The following is a 14,172-nucleotide window of genomic DNA, read 5'->3' on the forward strand; positions in this document are numbered from 1 at the left end:
AGTTAAAATTTATAAAATGTTAAACTTTTATATCTAAGGATTGAAAATTTAAAACAAGATTCCACGTAAATATTTAATTATGTTGCCAAAAATTCTAAGAAATACATAAACACAGTTTATTTTTATAGTCATTTTAGTTTCCAATTTAGACCAAATTACATATTAAAAAACATGGAATAACTAATTTAGTTATTTTGTTGTGATTGTAAAGATTGTATAATATTATTTGTGGGTACTTGAAACTTCTAAAGTATACTATTATATATATCTATGATAATACCACGGTTTGTTGTTGATATATAACGCGTTACCTGATTGATATTGTGATATGATTAATTTGGAATTTGTTATTAATACCTATTGTAGGTCAATTTTTTTTAATACTATAGATAAGTATACCTACCTATAATAGGTATGTCTAATACCTAGACTGACAAATCGTCTCCATTCAGAATCGTTTTTCTTATCCAATGATATTATATCATTGAATTCAAATTTAATACTATCCATTATACAGTGACCCACTTGTAACCTACTGTAAAGCAGAGCGACATACACTTACCCACCATTTTTTTATATAAATCTTCCCAAATATTATTTATAGATGATATAATGATAATAAATATTATAAATACTAATTTGTAGTGTACTCACTACTTCAATATGGACATTTGGTCCATTTGGTCTTTAACCTATTTAAAAAAAAACTTTATAATATAAATTTAATATTTCCATATTACAAACATATATTAATTTCAACATGTTTTAAAATTTAGTAAAATTTGAAATGTAATTTTGTTGTAATTCAAAAATATTTTGCTTGGGGATTTAAATTTTGAAACTTTTACGTATAGGTACATAATTATATTTTATAAACACAATGATATTATTTCCAAAACGTTTAGATTAATTTATTAATGCTATTATTGTTTATTTACGGTTTATACCGTTATACTAACAGTAAATTAAATTATTATAATTATTAATATAGCTATAAATTGTAATTATTTTTATATGATAATAAGCTGATGTCCGTCTCCGTTCAAAATCGTTTTTTGTGTGCAATGCGGATTTATCATTGAATTCAAATAATTTAACACATTCATAACAGTGACCTGCTTAATGAAGAGGTACACCAAACACCTATAATTATTCAGCAACTTCCACTGTTCCTTAAAAATTTTAAATTAAAATAATTGTACATTAACGAATTAGTAACACGCACATTTTATTGTATATTTGTATAAGTGATTAAATAACTAAAACATTTTCAACTTTTTAAGTTGATATTTTTGTATTTGTTTTAAATTTTTTATAAGATACAAAAATAAAATAATATGTAAGACTAGTACTTAATCATATTACTTTTTAATGCCAACTCTGTATTAATATCAGTCGTATATTATATTATGATAATCAATAACAGCTAAAATAGATATTATCAACTAGGAAACTTACTATTTACAGGTATTTAAACCACTTATTAGGTACCATATATTGACATTAACTAAAAAAAAACTATCCTCCGTAAGGCAGGTTAAGACCCAGCTGTACAAATCTAACACTCTCGAAGAATATGTTCTACAGTTCTACCCTATAACTAATTGTTTCTACCAATGATTGTGTGAGATATCGTGTGGAATAATATTATTATTAATTATTATTGCTTCAGAATATGTATATTAAGTGTGTATTTTGTTTTTTATATCTTTTCTCGATAGATGTTTTTTTTCTTCGTTAGGTAACCATTATTATTAAGTCAATGGTTGTATTATTTTACCGACGTGGAGTTTCAAAATAAATTATAAAAACATTTTACTTTTAATTAAATAATTTTCTTCTCGTTAACTCCGACGTTTATCGTTGTCTTCGGTTTACCCTTTCAACAAATCTGTATAATAATACAAAAATATAATGAATATCAATCGGTAAATTTTTCTTTATTAATATAAAACAATGACAATTTTTTTTTTTAGCTTTAATGTATTTTTCTGGAATGTCCATTGCCGGCTTATACAGACACACTGCACATCAAAGACGACGAGAGGATATTTTGAGGTTACGGGCTGTCGGACCAGGACGCCGTCGATGGGTCACTGGATCTGTGGGGGGGTTCTCGTTGGGCCACGACGACGGCGCAGTGCACTACAACAACTTCCGGCCGACTGCGGATGATCAGTGCTCTGGGCGGAGCAAGAGGATGTGCGGGAGCTCAACGGCGAAGACTATGGCATGCAGCGGCGACAGCAGCCGCAGGATAAGGAAGCAGCAAGTGGACGAGTCTGGAAATCAGCCTTTGCCAAAAGACCACGACCGCGGAAACGCTGCCCGCGTCCGTCTAACCAGCTCGTGTTCGTTCTGCAGCGGGGAGACGCTCAGCCGGGCGGTTTGGACTATATAAAAAGCTATTGCAGGCTGCTGATCGAGGTGCTCGCCGGACCCGGAGATGGTGACAGGAGAAATCTTTGGAAGTGACGATGAAACTGCAGATCGGAGGGTAAGGAGCGTGATGTTGATGGCAGTTTGGAGAAGCGCGACACTACAGCTTCAAGAGTTCCGGCGAGCATATCATAGTTAGTGGAAACTCGCCGGTCAATTATCGTATGCTGAAATATTATAATTTGACTGAAAACTAACAAATTTTTCACAATTTTTCGACATTGTCATAATATGGTCTATAATAAGTTGTAACACTCTTAGTTCAGAAATGCTGTATACTATTATAACTTACGTATGTTATGTTGTAGTTATGTTTGGTAGTGGGTTAGGTTGATCGGTCGTGGCCGGCTTCTGGCCGGCCTGGTTCCGGCGAGCATATCATAGTTAGTGGAAACTCGCCGGTCAATTATCGTATTCTGAAATATTATAATTTTTCTGAAAGCTAACAAATTTTTCACGATTTTTCGACATTGTCATAATATGGTCTATAATAAGTTGTAACACTCTTAGTTCAGAAATACTGTATACTATTTTAACTTACGTAGGTATGTTGTGTTGTAGTTGTTTGGCACAGTTTAATATATTTGGATGCGGGTTAGGTTGATCGGTCGTGGCCGGCCTGGTTCCGGCGAGCATATTAGTTAGTGGAAACTCGCCGGTTAATCGTATGCTGAAATATTATAATTTTAGTGAAAATTAACAAATTTTTCACGATTTTTCTACATCGTCATAATATTATGGTCGATAAAAAGTTGTAACACTCTTAGTTCAGAAATACTGTATACTTGTATAACTTACGTATTAGGGTTAGGTTGATCTGTCGCAGTCGGCTTTTGGCCGGCCTGGTTGTAATGTAAGTAATTTATCATACGGTCGAATCGTAATGTATGTAGGTAACATCGTGAAACTGCCACGTCGCTCCTTACCCCCCCTAAGTTTCATCGTCACTTCCTGTCAGTTCCTCCTTCGACCATCTCCGGTTATTCCGACACCAACTATAAGCACCTCGATCTGCACAGCCTGCCTTTCTCGTCCGGTTCGCCCGACCGCTTTCCCATAATGCCTCTGCAGAACGAACCCCGCCGTCGCGGGCGGGCCGGTTTGCCGGACGCGGGCAGCATTCCCGTTACATAATATGCTTTCGGTGGTCCTTTGGCGGCGGCTGATCTCCAAACTCGTCCGCCGATCCTTTTTCGGTGTCTGCGGCTGCTGCAAGTGCCGCCGCTGCATGCCATATCTTATATTTATCTCCGCCGTCGAGCCATCCTCCTGCTCCGCGGTCTGATTCGCTTTCGGCCGCATATGTCGTAGTGCACCGTCCCAAGCCGTCGTCGCAGCCCAACGAGAACGTGGCCGGGTTACCGCAATGGCCAGCCACGTCCCCCGACATCCCGGTCCGACAGCCTACCGATAGTCCTCTCGTTGCCCTTTGGTGATGCAGTGTATATCTCGTTATAGGCGCCACTCCAATTAGGCGCCTCTCCAGTTCCGCGGAATGGACATTCCCTATAACCAGCGTTTCTCCTTAAGTTTGTCCGGTCTTTCTTTTGTCGTGCGTCTAGTAAGTGTAAATAATTGATTTTGAAAACTTTAGTTTAAATAAATAAATCTCGTTACTACGGTCTCAGATAATAATAATTATAATACTATGACATTGTTTAACATATTATTTCGTTTTTAGCACATTCAAAACGGAAAATTTATTAATTCAATTATAGCCAGATGTATATAATATATTCTATTAGCTGTATATTTACTATTTGTAACAATATTAATGTTATACCTGCAGCCTTGTGAGTTATTAAATAAAATCTGCAGGTAATTAATACAATAACGATCAATGGATAAATAGGTTATGGACATAAGCTTAATTAAGAGGCTAGTGGAGTGACTATACCCTACCAAAAATCACGCATAGCCTTCTTCTTAAATAAATGAGACTACAAAAGCTTTTTCGATTTCCACGTTAACCTGCAGACTATCGCACGTACAAAGTGTTCCCGGAAATTACCACATATTTTGTAGTTTTCAGCAATTTTCAGTTTATTTGAAACCAACAATACCTACTTGTAATATTCTCCAAACATAACGCTGTGCAGGCGAATATAATATGGTCTGATTGTATTTTTACGGTGACTCGTTGCAATGGAAGTCCATTTAGTTTAGGACTTTTGAACGAATATAGTCCACACCAGAAATTTTCTTCAGCAGAAGAAAACTATATATGTACGCACATTATGTAAAGGACCGCGATTTCGGTATAAATAAAACCGGGCGGGTGTTTTTCGATCAGTCTTACGAACTCGGTCGGTCATGATATCATTTTATTAATTTAATTGAATAAGAAATAATATTTTCAAGTGATTATTTATATTTATATTTTAATTATTTATCCGCACGACAAAAGGCGCATAAATTTATAAATAATAAATAAATAATTTATATAAATAGATATATTTATTTTTTAGGAAAAATAATGTTTTTTTGGATTTCAATAAACATTATTAATAATCATTAGTCATTACATAATGCAAAACATAAATTTAAATTTCACACCCTTAATTTAACTTTTATTAACTACGTATTTAAATGTAATAACATATCGAAACTTACCTACTGCGACTTTTATTTAAAGAAACCATCCACCATCTTCTCTTTGTAGTTTTTTTCAATATTTTTAAATATGCACAACTCATAGCAACATATGCTGCAGAAACTATAACCTTTTCATCGGCACTGTCCATTTTGAACTGATTTAAAATGAATGGAAAAAATTATTCGGTATATACTATACAAGCTTTGTGGGAGATATGACCAACGACCAGCCCAATATTTGGCAAGTACAACTAGTATTGAACATTGGTTAAGATCACCAGTTGTGTGGGAGATATAACCTACGACCAGCCCAATATTTGCCAAGTGCCACATTGACCAAGTACACCAGTCGTGTGGGACCCCCTTAATACCTAGACCGATATACCGTCTCCGCTCAGAATCGTTTTTCTTATACAATGATATTATATCATTGAATTCAAATTTAATACTATCCATTATACAGTGACCCACTTGTAACCTACCGTATAGCAGAGCGACATCCACTTACCCACCTTTTTTATTTTTATATTAATATGTTCTTTTGAGCGATGACTAACTGTTACAAGTAAAGTATTTTTATACAAACACCCAAAGCAATATACCAATAATATCATAATAAATTACGTATATTAAAAGAACTTTATACAGCCAATGGTAAAATGTATATATTATGTAAATTGTAAAAGTATCAACAAAAGTAGTATGTATACTAGACAGTTAACTTTTTAATAAAATCTTTGTACACCTATTTATTTTTATGTTGTTAATATTATTTTAAGAATGAATGTGTCATTTACATGACACAAGTCGGGTTTTTTTTTTATAAAGACCCTTGGAAACATGGCCAATGCCCATTGGGTTTATAGATCTGAATGATTTAATTACATGTTTTGTCTCTTATTCTAATTATTTTAAGTGGTTTTTTAATCTTGGTTTGAAGTTTGGTGGCTGTGATGATTTTGATGATGTTGGATATTAACTGAAGAAGATTGTGAAGTATTTCAGCTAATGATTCAGGCAGATTTGAACTTGTTCTGATGTTGTGGTATATTCCGCATTCAGTGAGAATATGACCAATGACTTGAAAACCACAGTAAGTATATATTGGGGGTTTTTTCTTATGATTTAACAATCATTAATTAATGTTAATTTTATTAACAAATGGTTCAATCCAAAACATAATATTAAAAAAGAAAATACACTTTAGACATCCACATATTTATCTGTTTACAAAGTGCTTTTATCTTAAGAGGTATGAATAGTATTGAAAAATTCTATGAAAATGTATTTTTGTATTTCCAATAATATGGTTTGTTGAGCGGTTTGAAAATAAGTATACCTATAATCAATATTGCAGAAGAGAAGATAATCTATGTCTAAAAGTTAATTTTCGATATTTTAATTACTAAACTCAATAATTAAAATTGAAAAAGTAAAATATCACAAGTTTTAAAATTGCCTATACTGAACTCTATAGAAACGGTAAGTATGCATTACCCCTTAACATTTGTATCAAACAGTATGACAAACAATAGCTAAAGTTAACTTTACCACGCCCATCAAGTAAATCAGAAAAAAGTTTTAGGGAACTACAATAAAAATGATGGTGCAAAAGTTAGAAATTGTAGCTCGGATTTAGTTACAAAGTTATTGCAATTTAAAGTTTGTCATTTATCATGCTAGTCGGCTGTCAGTGAGTTTCAGCCAATTGTGTGGCATCTTTAGATTTTAGACTGCAGATCATGGTTAGATATCTAAAGTATATCTTAAATAGGGTCTGTGCTGCAAACATTAATGAATATAAATAAAAACTTGTGTCTCCCAAACCAAAATAGGTGAAAAATTAATTGAAATCCTAGTATTTTTAGGGTTGTCTTTTGGGAAAATGTCTTCAAAAGCTAGTTTTAATTCCATAAACAACCAATAATCGACAATTTATTTATATATTTACAATTAACATAGTTATTATTCACTATGGTAACTAAGGTAATTATTACCTAAATTGAATAAATAAAATAAGTATTCAAATAGACTAAAACAATTTTACTTACATATTCTAAACTATTCCAGTGGTTCAATAAACACATTTATTTAAAACATCTCTGATAACAGTTAAACAATATAAATGAAGTCGAGAGAAAATATAAAAATGTACCAATGAAAAACACTAGATTATTTACAATATTATATTAACTATTTATAAGTTTAACTTTTCGTAGGTTCACCACAACAATCCAAAAACATGACGCATTTCTATTTCTTGACCAGGTTTCAATTTCATTTTCTTTAATTTATGAGCACATTTATCATAATCCAATGATGAATTAATGGTTAAGTATTGTGTTATCCATTAATTACTTTCTTATTCTAAAAATAAATACAAAATTTTAATAATTAAAATAAAATAATTTTTTTATATAACTAATAAAATTATTATTAATCATTAAAATACACTAAGTATACATTAAAAACCTAAAAATAGTTAGTATAAAGATTACAGAAAATTAGGGAGTATGAATTATTTTATTTCCACATATATTTTATAAGCCAAAACCTACTTTAAAAATTGTTATGAATTTTTGTATTCAAAGTTTATGTTAATTAACATTAAATTTCTTAAAAATCTACTTTATTATTTAAAATATAAACATATTTTTAATTGTAACATTTATAAATATTAATATTTCTATTACTATTAAAATAAATTAATAGAATAAGAGAACAAAATATAAATAACTTAGTTATCATATTTAAATGGAAAAAAAAATTTATCAGATATAGTTACAAAAAGTTTGATTCTCAATAACCTTACAAGTGACACCAAATGCACCAACTTGCACTACTTGCACACTTTAATCGGATGTTCAAGAAACTAGAATTGTTCAAAAAAATGAAATCACATTTTATTGCAGTTTCGGATTCTTCATAAAATGTAGATAAAAATTTCAAGAAAATCCCAACTTGTTCACCATTAAAAAAAGTTTTTAATAGCAGTCAAATTTGTAAGAATAAAGAGAAATCATATACCTAGAGCAGGACATGTTATTTTAATTTTTCCAAAAGTTTGGATTTTGGGCCAAGTAAAGTGTTTCAAACAACTGATTCAATTATAATGAAGTATACTTAAACCCGAACAAACTATAAATTATTTTAATGATCAATCAAACCTACCTGAATGGTATTATATTGTTATTACCTACATAACAAGGTAGAAAGTTGTATTAATAATTATGTATTAATATAATCTGTCTCATGAAAAAAAGGTACAGTGTCTCGAAAGCACAGCATCAGATCATAGATACTTCTACACGCGCAAAACGGTACCTTTCTTTCGTGAGACAGAATAAAATAACTACATATTTAATAAACCATATACTTATAATACTTATTTATAACATCCTAAAACCCCATTTACCCCCAAGAGTCAAGATTACAGGTATTGGTCTAATATGGTCATCCAAAATTAAATATCTAGTTGTAACTTTAGATTAAAAATTTAACTGAGTACTGGTTTAGTTGGTCTAGTAAGTATTCTTCCGCCACTTATACATGTTGTATTTTTGATGTTTTAATCATCATACTGTATATTTTATAGTTAAGATGCATTTAAAAGAAAAATAATAATCTATACTAATATTATAAAGAAGAAAAATTGTTTTTACCATCGGAAAGCTACATTATCCCAAGAATCTAATATATTCTATAGACTATATTTTATGTAATTTTGCAAATTTAAGAACTTTTCATAGAACACAGACAAATAATATATTCTTGTTTATTATAGAGTCGCTATTAGTTACAAAAATAAAATACTTATTATGGTTGAATATAATTTTAGAAATATATTCTATGTTAAGTAAAAATCATCAAAATTAAAAATCTGTGTTAAAAATCTTTAATGGAGATTAAGATGGAATAAATCGATGGGCATTCATTAACAAGAAACGGTTTATTTCAATATATTGAAGTGGCATCTAGCTGTTATATTAAATTTAATAACAAACGATTAGAACATCAAAAATACAAGAAATAAGTTGAAATCCACTTAACCTGAGTGGCGGGCTTCAACTAAACTAGTACCTTTAACTAGAATCCTCGTATATTTTATAATTTATCAAGATTGTCAAAGATTAAAACTACTTTAGCCTCTATTAAGAAGACAGCACACCTAAATAGTTTGTCTTCATCTAATAAACTTAACAATATACATTTGTTCAGTTCAACTTATTTTGTGTTTTAACTTTAAGAGTCTTAACTCTAAATAAAATAGTGTGAGGTCTATTAGACACGAGATTAGACGGTTAAATCGGTTGTCTAACCACTTATAATATGTATTTACCTTTTTATTGGGTTTCCCATCGTGTAATATATTACGGAACATATCAAAAATGGAGCTCATTTTTTTTTACTAACTTTCCTCATTTTTTTCCCACAATCTTTCAAAAATGCTACAACTACTTCTATTGAATCTTCAGTAGGTGTCTCTACAAACAAAGTTAATAACTCTAAAGCCAATATTTGATGTGCCTAAAATACAAAATAAAAATAGTTAGTAGGCATAATAACACAAAAAATTAAAAGATTAAAACTTACAATTTGTTTAATCAAATGAGCAATAAATGATACTGATCCAAAACATTTAGATTTTTCATTTAAACGATAATAATATACTCTTTTAAATTGTACAATACACCTTGTCAACAGTAATACTCCTGTTTCAAAACCAAAAATATTTTAATACAATTGTTATTTAGGTAATACATTATGTACATAGTGATTTAATATTTTTTTTAAATGTAATTACTTTTGTGTTTAGGATGGCCAATAAAGCAGCATACACATGGCTATATATTGTATATGTTGAACAACATTTTCTCTAGTAACATTTTCTATATTGTCTTGTTGGTTAAACCACGTATTGCACCCTGGTAATTCTTCAATAAGCACTAAAATGATCATAACTTACAATTACATTAAATACAAAATTTAATATTATGCATATCTTGAAATTAAAAAATCTTCAGTCCTAAAAATTATTTTGTATATTCATAATATAATGTAGGTATATCGGTATACTTAATATGTATTATATATATTTATACATATACCTATATAAAGTTTGAATTAAAAATATATATCAATATAACACCCTACACTCAAAATTATATATCATGTACTCCTGTAAATATTTTATCATCTAGCGGAAATTCAGCAAAAAATTTAGATTTTTTTTTCTCTATTACTTAATATATTAATATTTATTATTATAAACTTTATATTTTATCTTTATTTTTATTTTTATTTTTTTTAATATATACACATAATTAAACATGATATAATAATCTTGTATTTATGTATCTCTAATATCAGTCATTTTTTTTTCTTCTGTTTTTTTCTTATATCAAATATATATAGTATATGTACTATGTAAATTGGACTATCATCCGTTAAATAAATAAATAAATAAATATACATATACATACAATAAAATAATACAAATTAGATACATACTTTCATGTTTTCAATCACTGAATTGAAAAGGAATAAGTCATCAAGCAAAATATATTTCCTTTTCTGTAAAATCTTTTCCACGTTGCATTTTTGATTTCCATCAACCTACATTCAGTTTAGACATTTTAATATTTTATTACAGACATATACAACAGGAAAACCATGACAAATTAAATACAATTTACTATTTTGCCGCTTAGAATCATTTATTATTTCCTGGCTTCCCGGCATAATATATTGTCCAGTGTACGGACACTTTGATTGGATAGTCACCAACAGGAAATAACAGGTTCTCCTGAAAAACAATACAGTCTGTATAAACATCTAAAACCTTTATGAAAATGTCTAACGATAAAGTTAAACTGGGTATATACTTACCATAGGGCATAGACATAATATTATACTGTGTTCCATCCAGCGTTTGTCAAGTTCCTTGTAAAAAGGAATTCGTTCCTTTGTCTTTCCATTGGAAAATGAACGAGTTCCTCTTTTAGTTCCAAATAACATAGAAATTCTTATTTAATCATTTATGCTTTTTTTTAATATCATGCATATTTCTTTAATTTTTATTTATAATATATAACTACAAGTAGGTACATATTTTATATGTTTATGTAATATATTATTATATATTTTGAGATTTTCTTCAAAATTAAATTTTTGGCTAACGTATGTCGATTGTCTTAACGTCGATACTCGATAACGATCACTAATTAGCAATATACATTATAAACATTAAAAATATATCTTAATTTAAATTTTTGCATACTTATTTGTATAAATTATTGGAACTAGAAAGGAACGAACAATTTTGTCATTTTTCTTTAAAAAAAAGAACTAGTTCATTTTCTCGTTCTTTTTTTATAAAAAGGAATTCGTTCATCGTGCTGTTCTTTAAAAAGAAATTCGTTCCAGAAATCCGTTCCTTCCAAACACTGGTTTCATCTAAGCATCTAAGAGTGAATCGCTTTAGCACATGCAGACTAAGCTGCCGAACAGTGCCTGACCACCCATGCGATGGCTATGATTTTTGTGATTGGCGGACAGTCATCGCCGGCTGTCGTTGGGCGCCTGTTTTAACACTTTCACCGTTGTGTTAAGATGCACGGAAAAAAACATGTTTTGGTCAGCCGAGTGGCTCGTTCTAAGAAGGAACAAAGTATAGTAGTCACAATTTTCAGTACCACCATACTGGTCTTGCCGCAACCGCCCTTTCACGGACACAACAAACTCTGGGTTTGGCTACAATATAAATTACAATTATATATTATTTAATATTTAAAACTTTTAAGGAAAATATAAAGTACACACACACTCACTGCAATCCCGGGAAAGCAGCCAGGGTTCCTGATAGTTGTAAGTTGCAACATGCTGAAACGGGTAAACATCATATACGCTTTTAACCGTTACTACTTTAATATATTATATATAAAGGACATCACAACACTAAAAACAAATACAATGATAAGTAATTAAAGTCATTGTGTTAACCCCCATTCAAACGATCAAATATTTGACGCTCGTCAAACTCCAAATATTTCAGAACCATTTCTAAAATATTTGAAGTTTGACGTACATAAAACATTTGAAAAATTATTTGATCGTGAGAACGAGGCTTAAATCAAACATTTGTACATAAAACATACATGGGTGGCTGCTCGCTCGTCGGCTTTATGGCGTCACAAATCACAATAATTTTTATCAACTACTGATTTTTACCAAAATATTTTTCATTATTTCGACCAAAATAATACACCAATAAATGTTAAATAACTGAAATAAAAATAAAAATCAAAAATTTTGAACTCTGGCTCTTGAGTTTGGACGTTTGGAGAAAAGCAAACTGGAAAAAATTTAAAAATGACCAGTCCATATCATTGCTGCTATACTATCACTACAGTAAATAACAATAATCCGCAGTGTCACCACAAAAATAATGTTGTATGCACAGATATGTATAATAACTAGATACCCGACTTCTTCTTATCAATGACGCTGGCAGCCATTTACAACCAGGGCAAAATAGTTTTATCAGTAAATATGTATATATAAGTAAATATGTATATGAATAAATGTAAACATTGCCAAAGTTGCAAATGGCGTTGGGAATCATTATTTAATATTTAATTGTTGTATATGGAGTCGGGTATCTAGTTATTATACATATCTGTGTTTTATAAGTTGTATTTTAGATTCATCGAGTAGCGATGAATTTATTGGTTTTACGATGATTATGTGTTATAATACCAAACCGTAGAAAAAAACTTCAGAAGTTAACACTAGTAACTTGTAACTTTTTAGTAATTTGAGCTTTGTTATTTGTAGGTTGTAGTGTTGACTTGTTGTATACATGGTTTTTTTAAAAAAATAATATGCAGTATTTGGGCCGTATTACAATAGTTAAACCATAGATAAGTATATAAAAGCCTAAAACCAATAGCAACCATTTATAAACAAATATTTCCATTGTTAATCTCAAATCCTTGTTTGAGCACTTCCCCAGGTTTCTATTAATTGGTTGTAGCGTGATGTTATATAGCCTATGGCCTTCCTCAATAAATGGACTATGCAACAAAAAATAATTTTTCAATTCGAACCAGTACCTAGTTTCTAAGATTAGCACGTTCAAACAAACAAACAAACTCTACAGCTTTATATATTAGTATAGAAATAATGTATAATATTACTTATTTTTAAAAAAACATTTTCATTAATACCATTAGATATTTGTTTCTTCAGTTCAGGTTCCTGTCGTTTGGTAATTTATATACTCATGAATATAAAAAATATATGTATTTCAACTTTTCTACTTCTTGTTGGTGTCTCTTTGATATATGGTCCAGGGTATGATTTTCTGTTAACTTAAGATATCAAATTATCTACCAGATAAGTACGATGTCTTATTTCAGCCGTGTGTTTTGAATCTAAATCCCTTATAGTATTTCTTAAATCGTCTTATTCTTTGTAAACGCACTTCTTCTTTGCGTACTTGCCCTATTATATTCCAACAATAGTAACGCAGCAACAAAAACTAAATTTTAGTACCTTCACTTATAAAATTTGATCCAAGTTTTATGGCATATTTTCATTGAGAGGCTTTACATCCGGTTCATGAAATACATCTTCATTTTAACTTCACACCAATTGTAAAACTGAGCAGGTGACATGCAAATATAAGATTGAAATAATGGGATTGTTTCGCTTATTTTTAATAAAATTGGATATAGGCTTTCTTGCTTGGCAGAATAAAAAATTTCTCGTATTTATTTATAAAAAAAAATATTATATAATAATTAAATTGAAGACTCGGTCCAACGATGTATGCAATGTGGATTGGTACACACATAATACAATCTCATTTCCTCCTGAAAAAAAAATAGGTGGGTAAGTGGATTTCGCTCTGCTGTACAGTAGGTTACAAGTGGGTCACTGTATAATGCACGGTATTAAATTTGAATTCAATGATATAATATCATTGTATAAGAAAAACGATTCTAAGCGGAGACGGTATGTCAGTCTAGGTATAAGACATAATATTATATTATAGTCTATAGTATTTAAAAAAAATTGACCTATAATAGGTACCTATAATAAATTCCAAATTAATCATATCATAATATCTATTAG

At 30.1% G+C, this 14,172-nt stretch overlaps 1 protein-coding gene and 2 long non-coding RNA genes across 7 annotated transcripts in view; all 3 read right to left on the reverse strand.

The window, feature by feature from the left end:
• Positions 1–1,870: 1,870 nt before the first annotated feature.
• Positions 1,871–4,078, reverse strand: LOC115034282. The gene is made up of 4 exons (XR_003839647.1): positions 3,238–4,078; positions 2,981–3,109; positions 2,732–2,855; positions 1,871–2,606 (listed from the first exon to the last, which is right to left on the reverse strand). It is a non-coding gene; the product is annotated as an uncharacterized LOC115034282 (long non-coding RNA).
• A 2,868-nt stretch (positions 4,079–6,946) lies between these two features.
• On the reverse strand, positions 6,947–12,624 carry LOC100574149. Of its 5 annotated transcripts, none has more exons than XR_003839496.1 (10): positions 12,192–12,624; positions 11,865–11,991; positions 11,315–11,787; positions 10,924–11,032; positions 10,724–10,840; positions 10,546–10,650; positions 9,839–9,980; positions 9,628–9,746; positions 9,374–9,561; positions 6,947–7,401 (listed from the first exon to the last, which is right to left on the reverse strand). It is a non-coding gene; the product is annotated as an uncharacterized LOC100574149 (long non-coding RNA). The 5 variants fall into 5 exon arrangements; XR_003839497.1 differs by having other exon boundaries at positions 11,865–11,916; positions 12,192–12,623; XR_510668.3 differs by having other exon boundaries at positions 10,731–10,840; positions 11,857–11,991; positions 12,192–12,623.
• A 1,158-nt stretch (positions 12,625–13,782) lies between these two features.
• Positions 13,783–14,172, reverse strand: part of LOC100160205 (DNA-directed RNA polymerase II 15.1 kDa polypeptide-like) — a 6,022-nt gene continuing 5,632 nt past the window's right edge. Inside the window, 1 exon segment of the mRNA NM_001162612.1 lies at positions 13,783–13,910. Coding sequence (NP_001156084.1) covers positions 13,839–13,910 — 72 coding nt within the window. The 3' untranslated portion in view covers positions 13,783–13,838.

The sequence above is a fragment of the Acyrthosiphon pisum genome, chromosome A2, assembly GCF_005508785.2.
Source record: "Acyrthosiphon pisum isolate AL4f chromosome A2, pea_aphid_22Mar2018_4r6ur, whole genome shotgun sequence".
Classification (NCBI taxonomy): Eukaryota; Metazoa; Arthropoda; class Insecta; order Hemiptera; family Aphididae; genus Acyrthosiphon; species Acyrthosiphon pisum.